A 19,833-nucleotide genomic window follows, 5' to 3' on the forward strand; every position below is an offset into this window, starting at 1 on the left:
CAACAGTTGTTCTTGTTGTCAAGAAGGCTGGATCTATACGATTCTGTGTGGACTATCGCAGGGTGAATGATGTGTCACGATTTGATGCCTCCCCAATGCCCCGGGTCAATAAACTCCTGGACCGTCTGGGCACTACTGGTAACCAGTGAAGGAAGCGGAGGAGCGGAGGAGTGGAGTAGTGTGAGTGAATTTCGGGAGGATGTCCTGCCATGGAGCTGCATGTCTCTGCCCTGCGCTTGTCGTCTCCACCAACAGTTCTTCTCTTGTATCTCTATGCTGTCCTTTTCTCTCCATGCTCTCCTCTCACCCCAACCGGTCGAGGCAGATGGCCGCCCACCTCTGAGCCTGGTTCTGTCGGAGGTTTCTTCCTGTTGAGAGGGAGTTTTTCTTCCCTCTGTTGGAGGTTTTTCTCCCTTAAAGAGGATTTTTTTTTCCCCTCCTAGCTTATGTGGGAATTGTTGAATTGTTGGGTTTCTCTGTATAATATTGTAAAGTCTTGCTGTAAGGACTTTAATGTGTTAAGTGCCATGAAATAACCTCTGTTGTGATTTGGCGCTATATAAATAAAGTTGAATTGAATTGAATTAATCTTTTTCTCTATAATCATTTGAAACAAGGACAAATTTAATAATATTAGCCATATCTGGACCACACACAAGAAGCCAAAAAAGCCAAAACCAGCTTTTTGTGTGTGGCCCTGATGTGGCCCATATGATCTTTGGAATTGCCAGAAGTGAGCCATGTGTGCCATAAATGGCCCAGATAAGGCCCAGAAGTGTATGCTATCTGTGCTGCCCCCACTGCTGCACAGTGCTGCTTGCCTGTTTATTAAAGCTAATTAATATAAAACGTGTCCAAATCGCAACAAATGCACATCCATCGGTATAGATAGTAAGCTAAGATAGAAAATACATTTGTATGTATGTGGCATATTTACCCTTTAAATATCACCATTTGGAAAGTAAATAATGGAATTAAGGTATGCACAAATATCTCACTTTCTATGACAAATTTTTTGCTTCATGTATGCAATGACCATGTTAAATGTGTAAAACCAATATTTGAAACTCAAATATGTTCATACATAAGAGGATATGTCCTGTTGTTCAAAATGTGTATGTCTGCGTATGCATGCAGATTTTTTTTTTTTTCATTTTTTTTTTTCAGCACTGAATTCTGCTTTGATGCCTCACAGGCTACATGCGCAGGAGGCTGCAGGTTAAGTGTGTTTCCACTTTTCCGACATGGAACACAAAGTTTGACAATGACGGTGTGAGAACAAATTCAAATGTGGGTATTGAGATTGACCATGTCGACTGTCCTCGTCTAAAAGGTGTAGTGACAGTATGACAGTTTGGAATGCTAAATAGTCGACCAGACAACATACAACATCCTTGGGTCGGAGTATGTATTTGAGGTAGGGAGCGCGGACTCCTGAAAATTAATATAAAACACCAAACAGGTCAGAATATTTGACGAAATGCCCTTATATGGCGTATAACGTGGGGGGCGTGGCGAAACGAGCGTCAAGACTGCCGTCTCTGTGTCTGTGGGCTGACGTCGACTCTAGATTATTATCGTTTGAGTTTGAAAAATGGCCACAGAAGAGCTCTCGTCCAAACTTAGCCGTCGGCTGCAGATAGAAGAAGGATCCGAGGATCCCGTCGCCGTCGACGTACCCGAACCGCAGGATCGGTCGGACGAGAAGCCGAGTACGGCCAACGCGGACTCGGAACTGGGCGCGAAGCTGATGCGGCGAGGAGAGCTGAACGAGGGGCAGGGTGAGCACGTCCAGCCCAGCATGAAGGTCTGCAACCCTTACACCGAGTTCAAAGAGTTCTCCCGAAAGCAGATCAAAGACATGGAAGGAATGTTCAAAATGTGAGTGTTGTCTGGATAAAAACCCTGAGCAAATTTCCAATGCTTTTTATGATCTTCCTCAAATAAGGTGTTCCTCTTTTCTTTTTTTGAAGTCATGAGTCAGTGGGTGGTAAAGATTGATCAAGGAAGTTGGGTTGTCAGGTTGTTGGTAAATGTCACATTTTAAATACACAAAACTGCAATTGTTGAATAATTTTCACTATTTGGCATACACAAGTAAGAGGCAACATGTAGAATAACACAAGTTTAAATCTAAATTGGTTCATTGAGTCATTGAGAAATAGTGTTGCATTTGTCACAGCAGTTGGGGCTTTGATCACTGATAATGGGTGTTACACTTAAATGTGATGATAGGCTCATAGATTAATAAAGAAAATAATCAGCACTGCAGCTGTAGGATACTATATGTTAAATATAATGTACCCAGGGGTTCCTGAACCTTGAGTGATTGCACGGTCAATTAAATAACAGGCTCTTATTGAGTAAAAAAAAAAAAAAAAAAATGCGTAGTGTTCCCAGTCCAGGAAGTGTTTTGCAACCCAGTTAGCAAACAATCATTGAAACTGTGTTAAATAAACGTTATGCCGTAACCATTAATTAAATTGAATCAATGTTGAGCTCTGATGTTTATTCTCCATCATTTTTCCACCCTCTGTTAACATTGAAACAACATTTGAAATGATAACTAACTTCATACTCCTTCAAATGCTGCATGTCAATGTGTTCCTGTAATACTGATGCATCTGCTTGTTTAGGCACCGCACATGTCTGCATTTCATTTTTTGAGACAAAATGCGGAATCCGCTTTTTCGAACTAGTTCCTGTTTTTTAGTTCCAAAAAGGGTGTCAAACAATTCTTTGGAACCTTCTTGTCAATAATTATCAAGAAAAAGTTTAGGTTTTGTTAATTATACACGAGAGATATGATCCTCAAAATTTATAGGTAGTGACATTTTCAGAATACATTTTTTTACCTACTTAAAATTAACTTCAAATTGCAAGAGATTAGACACAGTTGTCAAGAACTAGCTTGTGATTTGATAGAAAACGTTTGGCGTGTACCTTCCTGGGGGGTGCCTGCAAACGTTTCTTTTTAATTGGTAGTTATAGGTTTGCTCAAATTTCCCCATATTTGCTGTGTTCCTGCAACTTGTGTTCCAAAACCAGAATCTAAAATTTGATGCAAATCGGCCAAACACTGAGGCTCTGATTGCCTGTTGTGTTAAAAAAGTTATAAAAACTACATTTCCCAGAATGCAGTCCAAGGAATTACTTTCTGGATTTGAACAAAGACACAAATAGTGACTATACTGGGGCCCAAACTGTAGGCTGTGCAAAGGTAAAATTTCATTGGAAAGTAGTGGGCCCCAAACATTATTTTCTGAAAAGATTTGACACGTCAACTGTAGGGGTTGCTATAATAATGGTCGACGCCCTTTATTAAATAACTCCTTAACTGCAAGTCACACATTCAAATGATTTATATCCACGTGTTCCTTAAATGGTGCTGCATCTGGCATAAAGGCATGCCCATTTCTACCTATACTTTTTTTACTTTTTTTATTTCATAAAATCACCCGCTTTTTCAAACTAGTTTCTTTTTTCACTCAGAGTAGCTAATAAGATGTTGGAAGATTCTCTGGAACCTCCTTGTCAATAATTATGAAACACATTTTAGATATCGTTATTTTATGTTAATATGATCTCCGAAATTGATGGCTGGGTGAAATGTTCAAATAAAAATCTTTAGCTTCTCATGATGAACTCCAAATTGCATGGAATTGAACACAAGGATGAGTTTGCAATTCAATATTCATAACTTGGTGTAAATACAACCCTAGGAACACCCTTACATGTGTTTTTTCTTTTGAGTAGCTACTTGTAGCTATGCTCGAATTCTTTCCATTTTCGATATGGTTTCACATACGTTCCAGAACCAGAAATTAAAATTTGATACAAAAAGGGCCAAACATTAAGGCTGTGGTAGCCCATTTTCTTCAAGAGTTAGAAAACTACATTACCCCCAAATGCAAAATTTAATGAGCTTCAACACAGTTTTCAAATTGAGTTTGTGATTCAGCATAAAAACTTGGGTGTAAATACACCCCAAGGGTGCGCCCTCAAACGGATTTTAAATAGATACACATAGCCTTAATCAAATTTCACCATTTTTGCTATGCTTGTACCATGTATAACCCAAAACCAGAATTTTAAATTTGATGCAAAATGGCCAAATTGCGAGTGTTTCTTGTTGTTTTTATGTTTTGCATCCCAGTGCCACCATATTAAAGAGATGTTATGGATGAATAATACAGTATTTTATATTGTTTTTCATTAGAAAACTAAACCCAAAACTAAACTATTATTGTATTCATGTTGAAATATTGGTAGATAGTAGATTATTGAACGAACAAATTCTGTGTTGACCACAGACTACATATTCCTTCTTTTATTCGTCCCATAAGGCTTGACGTGTCATTTCTTTTCAGAGGAGAATTTTCAGTGCTCACTATCTTTGTTTAAAATTTCACCTTTGCACCACCTACGGTTTCTTTGTTAAAGCTGCAGGCTCTGGTAGCCTGTTTTCTTCAAACGTTTGAAAACTACATTACCCAAAATGCACTCCTAGGAATGACGTGCTTCCTGCAGCTTTGTGAACTCTGGCTTTCTGTTTTAGGCTCTGAGTGAGTTTACATAAAAGAGGAGGTGTTTGCAGCATCTGACCAATCACAAACATGGACAAGTTTACTGATAGCAGAGTGATATATTTTTACAAAGGACAAGCAAACTATAATTTAAACCAAAATTATAATGAAGTTAAAGACACGATCCAGATTAAAAGCAGCACAGCTGCAGCTGCTAAATGATGGGAGGATGTGCAAAAACATTGCAGACTGTGTGAATGTGTAACCCACGTTGAAAGCCTCATATCAGCTCACCATAAACTGACTAAATACATGTGTGCATATATCATTAAATGTATTTATTATTAGATGTATTCTCATGACGTGTATGCATTTTTTAGTCTTAGAGGTTTTTGTTGTTGTTGTTGTTTTTTGTTCATTTTGCACTTTGGGACTGCTCTATTTAGTTGCTGTTTTCCTCTTTTATTTCTGATTTGCACCTCAGGAACACAGCTTTTTGCGGTAGTTTTTGCATTTTCTTTGTGTGTTTGTGCTTTGTTTTTGTTGTGGTGTTTTCTTTTTGTATCTCAGTGCCACTATACTTATCTCAAACTGTCTATTTATTTTAAAGATCCACAGATCATATGTTCTTTCATACAGACGACCAGCCCCAACACTTTGACATATTTGTTTTTGATTTTTTTTTTTACATTGATAACATCACCACCAGACACACAAATCTGATATCCTAAAACACATTGAGGTTAGATGGTAGCCTAGCCTAGCCTAGCTGTAACAAACCGGTTTTCTTCTTGATTATGTCAAGGTACGATGCGGGAAAAGACAACTACATTGACCTGATGGAGCTGAAGCTGATGATGGAGAAGCTCGGAGCGCCACAGACACACCTCGGCCTGAAAAACATGATTAAGGAGGTGGATGAGGACTTGGACAACAAGCTCAGTTTCAGAGAAGTGAGAAGAAAAAGAAAACCTTCTTCAAATTCCTTAATAGGATGTGACGTTCCTTTTCAATACATCCATGTCTATCTTTTCTTCCTGTTCTCCAAAGTTCCTGCTGATCTTTAGGAAGGCAGCAGCAGGAGAGCTGGCGGAAGACAGTGGCCTCAGTGTTCTTGCTCGCCTCTCTGAAATTGATGTCTCCACGGAGGGGGTCAAAGGAGCCAAGACGTTTTTTGAAGCTAAAGTAAGTCAGTCTAAACTTCTACAGCAAAACACAGTCAATATTTCATTACAGTAGAGACACTAGCTTTAAGTCCGTGTAAGATTAAAAAAAAAAAAAAAAAAAAAAGAGTTTTAGTTTCTTCACACCACTGAAAAATGTGTCATTGACCACCCGGGCCGAATTTGAATGATTTAAAAACATAGACAATTACATGAAAGTAGGTTTGAAATTGTGACAAAATAAACGGTGCTCTCGAATGCTGCGGGCGAAGCCGCTGAAAATGAGCCTGGTCGTGGGGACCACACCGCCTCTGAAGTATCTATGACGTGGAAAACGGATGCTTCATCCAGCTGTTTTAAAGGACTTCTTCGGCCACCGTAGACGGAATTTACTTCTGAACAGGAGGACGCTGACCGACAAGAAGATCAACAGTGTGATGGTAATATTTTTCTCACATTCATTCAAGTTAGCCACATGACTGACTAGCACAGCCGAGCTTAATCGACTCAGGCTGTCAATAAACATAACCTATTTTCGTATTATCCATATAGTTTTGATGGTATGGTGACAGATCCAATTAGCAGTCACGCCCCACACTTAAACACAAGTTTATATTATGAATTATTTAGCCATTGATATATATTTTTTTCTATGCGTACCATTTTGTTGTAGATTTTTAAATAAATGAACCTTGTAACCAGATTTTAATTTTGTTGCATATTTTAACATTTATAGGAAAAAGAACACCTGCTATTATCATTATTATTGAGACCATAATAAGATTTAGCACAAGGTGTGTTGTCAGTTTGAACTACAGCTAAAAATAAATCCTTTCTACAGTATATCTGTTGAGCTTTAACCCCGCCCAAAACTCTCTCTATATGCATTGATATAACACCATTACATCTCATTACCTTTATGCCTTTTCTCTCCCATAGTTTTGTTTATTGTGTGTTGTCTTACTATGGAGTTCGCATGGCTCTCTTAATTTTTTACCTTTTTTTTGCAGGTACCCTGGAACTTCATGTCTCCTGTCTGCAATTACCGGCCCCACAAACAGTTTATTTTCTTCAAATTCAGTGCTTTTAATTTTTCCTCTCCTCTCACCCCAGTGAGTTCTGCTGGAGGTTTTTCCCTGTTAAAATGAAGTTTTTCCTTTCAACTGTCTGATGTGTTTCTTCCTGTTAAACAGGAGGGTTTGTTTTTTTTCCTCCCAGCTGTCACTTGTGGGAATTGTTGAATTGTTAGTTTTCTTTATATAATGTTGTATGGATCTTTTTTAAGAGCTTTACTACATTTATTGCCTTGAATTGTAATTGTGGTGGTATGATAATAAAATTGAATCGAATCTTGTAATGACCTGGATTATGGTCACAATTATTTATCTATTCAATACCTTTCCAGAAAAACGACATTATACAACCAGTAATTCTGACCCAGCGATCAGATTGGTCAACTGTACATTTGAAAAGTGCTCAAATCAGCATAACAGCACACCCTCCTCATCACTAGAAATATCACTCCGCCTTCTCAATGGGAATATATGATTGGAATTGAATTTCATATAATATGCAATATAATGTTTTTACTTTTTATAGGTCAATTAAATGTGACCCATTTGGCAAAATCGGTTCTCTTTTGGTCCTTTTTTGTCGCTTATACCATAACACCACAGATAGTCTCAAACTTAAGATCCTGGCAACGGCTAGCTTGACCAGTTATGTTTTACCACACGACATTGTGCTAAAATCTTAAAAATACATGACTCCATTGACATCTTTTTTCATCAGATATCTTCATGCCCCACAATATGAATACATTTTGATTATATATTTTATTTAGATGGTAACTTCTTGTACAATTGCAATATTACACCACTGTCGTGCCAATAATATTGCTTAATTCCAATCTTGGAAAGCTGATGACCAGATTTTAAGTAATGACATGTTTATGTATGCCACAACTTACTTTTTTGGAATTGTGTATTGTTGGGCTGTGATACAGAAGATGGCCTGAGGCAGGAGGTCAGCCACAAGAGCAATAAGGCAGGCAAGTATGCTGGAGCAAGACACTGACCACTGCACATGGGGAAAACTATTGTTTTTTCCTGTTTGAAGTTGCGATGTGTGCAGTTGTAATGAAAAATAAAACAAGACCATAAGAAGGAATAGAGTTTTGGCCATTGTTGAGAGACCTATTACAAACCGGTCTTTTTCCTAAACATTATGATTCATCGGTGTAGTGTCTGTTTTTCTAAAAATATTAATGCACTGCTTACTTTGTGAAATACGCAGGTAATACCATTGGAATAATGTGTATATACTTAATGTCCAACATTTTGAGTGAGAATCACAATTGCACGGTGGAGATGGTGACTCAATTGCTGGCAGAAAGCAGCTCATTAGGAATGGGATTGTGGGGTTAGACATGTGACATTGCTTCAGAAGGTCACTCATACTGTGAGCACAGGAATGCAGGAACAGCCTTTGCTTCCAGCTCAGCCACAAAAGATGCAAGGTTAATGGATGACCTCACAAAAGAGAAGGTCCATAAGCTCATGGATGTGTTCTAAACATAGGAGTATATGGCATATAGTTTGAGTAATTCATATAGTCTCATCGGTTGACAAATTGTTACTAAAATAACTGCAATTAGAAATTTTGTCCACTTTCAACACTCTGGTGTTGCAAAACTGAAAACCTGAATCTGGCAAGTGAGAATTTTTTAAATCGTAGTATTTAATCCTCACAATTGACACAACACTACCCCTCTCTTGGGGTCGGGAAATTTGATTTAAAACTGCAGTTCTTCTACAGTCCTGGCTTGTAAGTTCACACAGAGTTTTCATTGAAATGCAAAGCTGCCAGGTAAGACCTAAAATGAGGAGGACTGCTATGGGAATGAGTCTCTCACACTCCATGCTTTTCACGCCTGGAGTTAGGTGGGAAAGTGAGGATATTCCTATTGAAAACAAGACTAATGGGATAGTTAGTTTTGTTAGTGTGAGATGATAGACTTAAAAAAAAAATTAACAGTAAAACTGTCTATAGACACGTTTTAAAATGAAAGGTAACATTTTTAAAAACAAAATCAATTGTCAACTGAACAGTGACATAAGTGTCAATCCCAAAACGGGCTTTTTTTTTTACATGCCTCTGGTTGCAATTTCATTGAGGTTCCAGGTTTTACTCAAAACCTTTATCTAGATATCTCGGTGAACTTTCCACTTGGAAAAGACCCTGATCCTAAATTCACAGCACATAGGTACAGTGAAAACGATTCCACTAGACATCAACCTGTATCATGAGCAAGTTATAAAGATAGCCTGCCTACTTTAAGATTGGTTCAGCCGTTTCTCAAGCCCCAATGGTCAGAACAAAAAAACATTTCACGTCTGCGGAAGCTGGAAACTTCTACACGGTTGACTTGAGGCATCTCCCCCTGAGGCATTGTGTCGTTGCCTGGCAATGGGAACCGGCCGAATGGGTCACTCAGCTGATTGGTATGCTGAAATCTTCCCAGTTGTACTGGAGTGGACAAATTGCACGCTTTTCTTTGAACAAACTGTTTAAACTGTCACTTTGAAGGAACTGGCGCTGGTCATATGGCAAAAGACCTTCACAAAGCCTTCATGCATGTAGTGCAGTGTAAACTTGGCGAGATGGCAGTGCTTGTAGTTGCAGCATCTCAGTGCTCATCTCATCGATGCTCTTTGATTGTTTTGTCTTGCTTAGTGTCTTTATTATTGAATGCTACGTGCTCATCGGCCAACATATCGTACAGCTATAGTCAGGAATTTTAGGTCACCAGCCTACAAAATGGAGGAGCTGGAATCTACAATATCAACACAGACAAACATTCGGAACTGCTGCACTATTATTATCACGGAAACGTTGCTAATCCCTCCGATTCCAGAGGAGGCCATGTCGCTACCACGCCGCGCTGCACACTGATACGACAGAAACCAAAATGCTAAAACGGCATTGAACCATCTGCTGGCCACCATTACATTTTTATGGAATATAGTGAGCTCTGAAAATTCTCTTATAAGAAATGAGACATGTCAACCATTAGGCGGCGGTATAACTTGGCGACGGTCAACACTTTTTATTGAATAACTCCGTAACTATAAGTCTAATTCAAATGGTTTATATCAATGTGTTTCTTGCATGATGCTGCATCTGCTGGTATAGGCCATGACCATTTCCTTTTATACTTTTTTATTTTTCTGCAAAATCACCAAAAAATTTGAAACCCACTCTTTCAAACTAGTCTTTTTTTTTTCACTCAGAGTCACTAATAGAATGTCAAAAGATTCTCGGAACATCCTTGTCAATAATTATTTACAAAAATGTTTAAATATTGTTAATTATATGTGAGGGATATAATCTTAAAAATGTATATCTGGGTTAAATTTTTTGAGAAAATGTTTTTTGCTTCTCAAGATAAACTCCAAATTGCATTAAATTGAACGCACTTGTCAAGGATAAGTTTGTGATTCAATATTCATAATTTGGTGTAAATACACTCCTAGCCCATGTGTTTTAAATTTGTAATAGCTACTTATAGCTTTGTTCAATTTTTTTTTCCATTTTGACTATGGTCATACAGCATTTGTTTCAAAACCAGAATTTTATATTTAATGCAAAATGGCCAAACGATAAGGCTCTGGTAGCCCATTTCCTTCAAAAATTAGAAAAAACACATTACCCAGAATGCACTCCTAGGTATTACTTCCTGCAGGTTAAACAAAGAAACCGTAGGGGGCACTAGAAAAGGTCAGCACATTGTAGGGAATAACTCATAAACCATAAGTTACACAGTAACAATTCACCCTAACTAATAAAAAGGGGAAACCTACTACGCTTATTTTAAAGGAACGAGTGGACCTGATTTGCCGTTTGAACACCGCCAGCTGATCTCCTTTTTAACTCAAAAACACAAGAACTGAACCTAATAACCTACCCATTACCTTCCTATAATGTCAAACAAAAATATATATTAACGACAGTGACATAAGTTGGTTATCACTGCGCAATATATTAACGAAAAGTTTTAAATTAGGACACGTCCCACCTGGACGACAATTAACAAACAAAGGGCCGGTGGCTGTAACATACAAAGGCCAACCCCAACACACAATTAATACACACCGAATATCCCCCCCAAAAAACAAAGTCCCACTGTCCCCGCGTGCGCAAACTGAAATGGTCTTCACTGTCTTTAAGAACAGTCTCCAAACACAAAAGGTCTGATACCAGGTGAAGCGTGGCGAGCTGCCGCGGCTTAATACCGCCAAACAAAGCCGCAGATCTCCCCATCGCTGTTCGTCCAGAAGTTTGAACTCCCTCTCACAGTAAATGTCCATGTGTTGGGATAATCCAAAGGATATTAGTCCAGAACGATGTGGTTCCCTTAGAAAGATCCCTGGACTCGCTGCCAGGTATTGTTCTCTGGACGCAGACTTCCCCACCTGCCCGAGCGCTCTCCCACAGGGAAGTCATTTCCTTTATTTATAGAGTCCGGTAATAAATAAAAAAAGAAACATAAAGGCCCATGTTCATTTGCTGTGCAGATGCAACTGGCCACTGACAATAAATAATTTAGTCTGACATGATAGCAAAAAAATTAACCAATTACATGTCCCTCCATCACAATGTATAAATGGCAAACTTAGGTGACCATTACAACACATTAAAATGCTTTATATCAATATACATTTTATGCAAATCAGCCACATAATGACGCCTCAGCAAATCTTTAAATATCCATGTTTTTTTATTGCACCAAAATGCATGTCTTTTTATTGTATGTATGAATAAATTTTGCTTTGTAAATATCGGAGGCCCTCAAAGTTTACTTCGGAGAAAATTTGCATGAACCAGGAGAGGGTGCTAAAGTAAATACAATTGCCTTTTGTCAAATAACTCATTAACCGTACACATCACAAATTGAGCTGCATCCGCTTATAAAGGCTACGCCCACTTTGACTTGATTTTTTCTGGAAAATTACAATACATGCAAAACCTCCTTTTTTTAGAGTAGTCTGTGTTTGTTTGTTTTTTAACTCGTCGTCAAAAGATTATCTGAAAAATGATGTGAAAATTTGAAAGAGAGGGACATTTTGGGATAAAAGACTTTAGGTTCCCCAGACAATCCCCCCAATTTGCTTGAGATTTGAAACCTCTGTCAAGTATGAGGTTAAGAGTTGGTCAACAATTTTTGGTGTGTGTATCCAGGGAGTTCCCTGAAGATCTTCGCCTTCAGGTTTAGCTCACTGCGGCAAGCATTGGGTTGCACACAGATGACAGGAGTTCAAATCTTAGATTTTCCAAGGACAGAAAAGGAAAATGTCAAAGGGTGGTGAGAAAGAAGTGACATTAAAGAAGTTGAAAAGATGTTTACTTTCTTTCTAGACGCAGCCAATCATGACAATCATTTATCAATCGACTGGTTAAAATCCTACTAGCATGCTTTTAATCTTTTTCACTGTGTTCAGTGAAGTTGGAGTTTCAAAAGACACCAGGGTGCTTCTCTTGCGTGGGTGTAGCTTCAGGTCTGATTTTCTTTTTTCCGGGGGGAGGGAAGGGGGGGCTTGGACACCTTTATAATCGCTTGCAATTTTAGTTTCTTTTTGTTTCTGTTCTGCCTCTTTGAAACGTTCAGGGTGTGTTCTTTTTTAAATGCTTGAAGAGGTACTTTTTTCGTCATAGGTAGTGCATCTTTTTTATATTTTTGTCAACAGCTGAAAAGTAGCACCACACCGCACTGCGTTTCCTTTCTGCCATTCTCCAGTCTCTCCACGCCTCATGTCAAGTTAACTAAATATGCGGAAAGGAAGTGTTAGGCTGTGCAGTGAGTGCTCGTCCGCTTTGTCCTCGTGTCTCATTGGTTCCCACCGGTCATGTGACACGGACCAGCGAAATATGTTCGGGCTGTTTTTTGCACAAATGTGGCAAACCTACAAAGACTAAAATAAATATTTTGAAGTGACACAGCCACCCACGTTTTGTACTTATCACTATATTTTGAAAAGGATGTGATACCAGATGAGTAGCTTGTGAGTATTGGAAGTATTGATTCCGCAGGATTGCTGCGCCCACCCCTACTCAACTTTTCAGACCCGTGTCCTGACCCGTGGCTCACTGTGACAACTGAAACATCACTAAAACTTCTCTGGGTTGCTCTGACTCACAGGTTGATGATTGCAGAACTCACCAAATTCTTAAATTTGTCAGAAAATAGTCTAGCTTTTGCTTACCTCGGGAACTCGCTCCATTTTAGGCTACAATCTCACAATTTATTCTACCATCTCTTGCTCAGTTAATGCTGTCTTTTTCATTCCATGGTGTTCACGTAGCACATTATAATCTTTAATTATACCATTTCATTTTTCTATGCATATATCATTTAATAAATAATCTAATTTTAAACTCTGCTGTTGTTGCAGGGAAGATCCCTGGAACAGTTAAGGCTTCCAATATTTGAGTGTTGCTGCGACCCTCCTCCACCCCATTAATCTCCAGTCTTCTTAGGCCGAGCCCTTCAGAACCTACTCCTCATCTCATCATGATCTTTTAGCATCCTTTTTTTTCCCATCACCACCACCAGTGTCTAGACCACACGGGGATTTCCTTTTTAATGTTCACCCTCACCCTTCTTTTGAATAAGAGGACGACAGACACAATGGGGGTCCTATTGCCGAAGACTTTTATATTCTAACGTTCTCCTTTGGGTGCGCACTTGGCAATAAAATTCCTTATCTGTCCATATATATTTAATACTGATTGAGTGACTTTTAACTCGTGTTAGGCCTCTTTGAACTAGCTTCAAAATGTCCAAAATGCAGCTGCTCGTGTTTTAACTGGTCACAACAAGAGATTGCATGTCACTCCAATTCTATCCCCACTCTTCTTTTAGAGCTCTCCACGGTCAAACATTTTGGATCTCCTTCTTCCTTTCACACCGGATCGCACGCTTAGGTCCACTAATGAATTACTGGCCATCCCTTGAACCCATTTTAAAACCCGTGGTGACCGGGCTTTTCAAGCTGTTGCACCGAAGTTGTGGAACGCTCGCAGCCCCTGTCACTGCAATCTCTCAACTCCTGCGACATTTTTAAAAGACAGTTCAAAACTTTTTTTTAAAATTTAGTTAGCCTGTTTATATAGCTTCTTTATATATTACCGTTTTACTGTCTTTTCTCTCCACTATTGTCCTTGTTTATTTCTTGCAATTGTGATTTTAACAGTTATTTTAACTGTGGTTGTAATTTTAACAGTTCAAAATCTTACTGTTTAATTTATGTGAAGCAGTTTGGGATTTTATCCCGAAAGATGCTAAACATATAAACTTTACTGACTTACTTATCATGTTCTTCCTCTTCCTTTACCTGGTAGTTTACACTGACAACAGCCAGCAGGGTGTGATAACAGATTCCTCCCATATGCATCATTCAAAGTTATTTTTGCAACTTGCGCCATGGTAGCCCTTCTGTCAGATCAGACTAGATAGGATAGCCTTCATTGCCCTTGCACATCAATGACCTCAGTGCCCAACACCCTGTTGCGTGTTTGTGATTGTCCCTCCTCAGACTGCTTTCTGTCTGTAAGTACTTAAACTTACCCCCACTGATCAGGAGTATCCTAGTCTTGTCATTGTTTCTCTGGTGTTTACAAGTGAATCACTGCCACATCCAACAAATTCATGAATAGAACTGACTTTTCACTGCCTGTTTATATACAGTATATCCCAGACCTTAACGATGTGCCATCGCTACGAGATAATAAACCCAACAGGGGATCTTAAACCAAACGGCAGTGGAGGAGTAAGATAGGTGGAAGTGTTACCACTGTATTAGTTTTTTTTTTTTATCAACAAATAAAAGCAATTTTTTTTTATGTTGCTGGTGAATACAATGGTATTTACTAAGTAGATTTAACTCCTTCACCTATTGCACTAATATGTGACATCTTACACTGAAGTTATATTCTGTGTCTGCTGGTAATTTAGAGCTAATGTCAAAGGTTCATGGGTAATTTATTTAGAGTCACGTTTTTTTTCTATGTATTAAATCCCTGTAGGCATAGAGGCAAAAAAAAAAAACCGATGAGAAATGCTTAATTGTTAGTTGTGATATTTGGAGTCTTGACGTTGCTATATAAAGTGCTCCTACATTCAATAAAATGTAATTAATTATACTATTATTGTCAGATTTTCTAACTTTTTAGCAAATATCTTCACACAATTATTTCAAAAAGCAATGTTGTGAAATCCTTATGAAACCTTCTACAAGCCCTTACAAGTTATAGGATTGGAGGAAATTCCTTTTATATTTTTGGCTGAGGAGCTCTGCTGTGACACGACCTAACAGTTATGCGTTTTCCTGTTGGACAGGTCCATGCCATCAACGAGTCCAGTCGGTTCGAAGCAGAGATCCGCCAGGAGCAGGAGGCAAAGAAGAAGCAAGCTGAAGAGCAGAAACAGAGACAAGCTGCTTTCAAAGAACTAAAGTCTGCCTTTAAGTAATTGTTTCTCTTTTCTCTCAGGACCTTTCTCTCTCTGTGCTTTATTGGTACTGTCAGTTTGTCAATCCCTGTATTTCAAATACTCCATGTATGTCAGATCTGGGTGCCATCAGTGGAGGTCACTAGTCTATATAACGGACTAGATGCGTTATAGAAATCAGGTCTGTTTACACTGATAACAGAGAAAGAATTATTCATCTGTCTATATTCAGATATTCATTTAGCTGTGTTGCTTAGTAACACTCTCAAACATAAAAAAAAAAAAGTTCAGTACATTTCCTGCAATTACAGCAGATTTGTCAGGAGAGCCGACTATACTGAGCTAGATAAAGTAAACGATTCTTAAGCTGTCATCCGCCACTGTGTACCCAATGTGAAAGAGACAATTTTACCCTCAACTCTGCGGCCTAGTGTTGACACTGCTAAAAGCAGAGGGCTCAAGCAAAAACGGTTCACATGATTGTAACCAAGATAAATTTCAAGAGTATTGAGTTTCGTCTTCAGACATATAATAAACAGTTTAACAGTGGTCTTGCGTCACATAAACCTTCAAAGTCATGGATCTGTTTACTTAATTGTATGATAGTCTCACCTGTAGCTGAAACAAAATACTCACCAACATGGCCACTTTTGTGATTTTCTGAAGTTCTTAAATTGGTAAACTGTAGCAAATTGCCCCATTTTCCAGTTGCTAGTATTTGCATATGAGATTGGATAAAAAAAAAATTCAGAGACTGCTGTTATTACCGTGACGGGCCCAGACCATGGAGAAGCTATAACTTTTTCAATAAGGTGAAGTTTCGTTGCTTGATAAAACTTCAGCACCTGAGCTGCAAATGTTTTTTTTTTGTGAGCGGTGGTCCAGTTGCGTCTTCGATTTCTCTGTGTACATGAGCAAGGCACATGACAAATTTTGGGTGAAATTAGGAAAATCCACAACAGAAATCCCTAAAATAATGCAGAAAAGCTTCCAGCAATGAGGTAATGGAGCTCAGAGAGGTGAACGTCCCTGTCCAGAACCGAAAAAAGGCACTGTAGGCTATGGTCATGAAAGAGTCCACGCTTCGTACAGATGTCCATATTCAAGTTTTATTGCTGAGGGTAACATTGAACACCAGGAAAACTAGGAAATAAATGAGAGCAGCGTTAAAACACAAAGCCTCAAACAGCATAGAAACAAACACAATTTCCTGTTAATCTTAGTATAACAGTACTTAATGAGGTAACTTAATTACCGTGTTCGCCTGGTAGACCAGCAGTAGAATATCGGATGGGATAATAAAAGTCGTGCTGTTTTGCCTGCCGTCTCGCACTTTCTGGCGCTTTGTAGAAAACTTCCGGATCGTATCGTTACGTGAATTACGATACAATTTTTTCAACTTTCTGAATTTAACAAGGCAACATAACAATGAGTTTACTTTGCTAACCTGAAATGACACCAAGCAAAATGTATTTTAACCACGTCAAAGAGAAAAATACTCAACAATACAAAATAAAAGCGAGGAAACTCGTGTAGGTTAACTTCCGGTGTTGTCATAGAAACGTGTACATGCCCGGCTCTCAGCAGCGTCAGCTACGGGCACATTAGATCAGGAGCGCAACTGGGTGGATTTTCTTTGACATTGACAGGGCCAGATTGTCATGGTCAAATTCAAACTGTTGTTTTCTGAGGCGTCTGAGGAAAATTTATTTTGTGTCAACGATCTGAAATGTAGTAACCCTGCCACTTTTTTTCTGTTCTCCAAAACTTTGACACAAACTTTGACGTGCGCTCTAGTTTCTGGTGCATTGTAAAATCGCAAATGCGCTGGACCAGAACCCTGATGAAAAACAAGTGTAAAACAAAACTCACATTACTTAATCACAAAGGTTACAGTTTCGTTTTGCCCTGTGCACATCACTTTTTTGACCGATTCTTATAGACCAGTGATGAATGCATTTATTCCAATGTCATAGCTACTGTGTCAACTGAGGTCTACATTTTCACCGCACTCAGCATCATATTGTCATACCCACAGTGAATTTTCAGTTGATTGGGGTGGTTTTGGTGGTTGTCATTTTCAACACTTTTTCATGGGCCCTCTGAAGTAGGGAATGTGTCCTTTCTAACCATGGTCATTACTTGAATCGTGTTTTATTCACTGGCTTCATTGCTGAGCTCTGAGGATGTAGTCATTTCACTGTAGACTGCTTTCATTTGACCACATTAACCATCACAGTTGGAAACTGTCAAAGTCAGTTATTTTTTAAATTTAGAGTCCAGCATTCAAACCATTTGGAAACCACTACCTGGCTCAAATGTGATGTTTTACTTGAACAATAAAAGGATTCAGCTTGTATTAATTTAAAAAAAAAAAATTTTGATGAGTCTAAACCACAAAAGTTTTTTTTTAGATTTAGTGATTTGGAGTTTTGCTCAACAATAAAGTCAAAGCAAATTTGACTTATACAGCCCAAATTACAAATATGCCTTCGGGGCATTACAGTAGATGGCAAGTGTACGAATGTACAAGTGTAAAAGTATGGACAATCAATATTATAGTATTGTAGAGTGAAATGCTGTCACACCTAAAAGGAACGTGAACCAAATCTATGCAAATATGACCTTTTTTTTATATATATATTTTAAGAAATGTTTCAACTATATGCACCTGGATGAATGTGGAGGTTTGACACAGAATATCTAATGTGCCATTATTAGCCGTTAGACTGGTACCACTTATAGGGTTTACAAGCTCAAACTGCTTTACATGTTTTCGCTGTTGTCTCATTGTCATATCATGAGTAATGTGAGCTTTGACCTTTTTTTTGCAGAATAGACTGTAGTTTGCCACGAGATGGTAAAACAAGATTGTGAGCATGTGTGAGTTGAGTGTGAGTTCTGCAGAGATCGTGGCGATTTGACGCGATTGTCTTAATTTAGGGACGGTAGAGTAGATACAAATTTGTTAAATTCAAATGATTTAAATCATGCTGGGGGCGGTGTAAACCACATTTATTACATGTACCATTATCACTCAACGAGGCAGAACAACAAACCATCTGTTTGAATGAAAGTGCTTGTTACGCACTTTAACATGCAAATTAACATTTAGCTCCTTATTATATTAATCACCATGAAGCCTAGAAATTATTGAAATAATTTTTGGTCCATATTGCTGAGCCCTAATTTCAATTGTCTTCCTGTCTTTGAAATTTACAGTGTTAATCCTGAAGATTGTTTGGTGGATTGCACCAAATCTGTTTAATTACTATTTACACCATAGATTATACTAATAATGGACTGCCATTTGTTTTAAACATAATCCAACAGGATCATGTGAACTTTTTTTTTTTTACCAAAAACTCCTATTTCATAAAATGAGACCATTAAGTTGTTGGCTGTTAGTTTGCGTGGCTGTCACTTTTCAAAAATAAGTACATATAATGTACACATAAGTAAAATCAGCTACCAATGACAAACATAATTTGTTTTGGAAATGATTATAATGCAGGGTAATCATAAAGTACACTGTAGAGAAAGTTTATTTTCTTACTATATAACAGCCTAACTACACTTTGTTGACTGTAATGTTACTGCAAAATAATGGCATTTTTTTTTTTTTAAAGGGACCAACCACCTCACCTTGTTTCCACCTTCTGATGAAGGCAACAACAAATAGCCTTTTTTTTTTACTGACAGGACAAGAGGGCATTAAAAAGATCAGGGAGAAATTATATTTTACGAATGCTTTGCAGTAACCTTACTTAATTTTTGAATATTAATATTAATATTAGTTTGAATTAATGGACCAGCAGTAAAAAAAAAAAAAAAAAAAAAAAAAATGCATACATGTCCTGAACATCGACAAATATTATTGATTGTTTATTGACTTGGAATGGTGCTCAATTGTAATGAAATTATTACATTGCTGTATCTTGCAAAATACTGTTATCCAAATGATTAAAAGCAAGTGAAATAAAAGTCAAATGTGACAACATATTGTGATTGAATATAATCTTGTGTACTAATACATCACTCTATGAATAATATGAGTGTATTCAACCGCACGACTATGACCTACATGTATTTAGAAGCATTTATGAAATGTGTATATAGTGGGTGTTTCTTTTAAACACAGCAGTCAGATGTAATCTTCTGGGTTAGCACTTTTAAATAATCTAATCTTAAACACAGTCACTTTTTGTAACAAATTCTTTTAATTCTTGTTATACTTCATTTTTTTTTCACAAAGCCACTTTGTAAATGTATTATGGAAAAACTTTTGTCTCGTAATGTGTAACTTGACATGCCTGCTCCAAGAGTGTTGTTATTGACTAAGGTTGCCGCCGCCTACCAGTTTCATAATTATGCATGGTAAATTGTCTTACCATGTTACCGGTATTTTAAAAAGAAATGCAACGAAGGAAGGTTCTCGCCTGTTGTCCTCCTTGGCTGCCTTTCAGACAGACAAGCGAAACTGAATGTGCACCCCAGATAAAGTAATTCAAATAAGCATGCGATAATTTGAATATTCCAAAAATTAACGTGATGTTGTCCACAAGCACAGATATCCAGTTTGCAAAATATTGGGTGCCAAAGTAGGAAACACATCAAAGATGTTTGCCCATCTTTG

The 19,833-nt window shown here is 38.0% G+C and overlaps 1 protein-coding gene across 3 annotated transcripts; it reads left to right on the forward strand.

Annotated features, from left to right (window-relative positions):
• Positions 1-1,549: 1,549 nt before the first annotated feature.
• On the forward strand, positions 1,550-19,197 carry efhd2 (EF-hand domain family, member D2). Of its 3 annotated transcripts, none has more exons than XR_011179227.1 (4): positions 1,550-1,881; positions 5,332-5,479; positions 5,577-6,129; positions 6,700-7,509. XR_011179227.1 is itself a non-coding variant. In XM_069169153.1 (4 exons), the coding sequence occupies exons 1-4, from the start codon at positions 1,595-1,597 to the stop codon at positions 6,013-6,015; spliced, it is 624 nt and encodes a 207-aa protein (XP_069025254.1). In that variant the 5' UTR covers positions 1,550-1,594; the 3' UTR covers positions 6,016-7,512. The 3 variants fall into 3 exon arrangements, 2 of the variants coding, with proteins under 2 accessions (XP_069025254.1, XP_069025253.1); XM_069169153.1 differs by having other exon boundaries at positions 5,577-5,711; positions 5,962-7,512; XM_069169152.1 differs by lacking the exon at positions 6,700-7,509 and adding an exon at positions 15,087-19,197 and having other exon boundaries at positions 1,551-1,881; positions 5,577-5,711.
• The last annotated feature ends 636 nt before the right edge of the window (positions 19,198-19,833 follow it).

Source organism: Embiotoca jacksoni, unplaced genomic scaffold (assembly GCF_022577435.1).
Source record: "Embiotoca jacksoni isolate LCO1_2020_lvr unplaced genomic scaffold, fEmbJac1.0.p SCAF_43, whole genome shotgun sequence".
Lineage (NCBI taxonomy): Eukaryota > Metazoa > Chordata > Actinopteri > Embiotocidae > Embiotoca > Embiotoca jacksoni.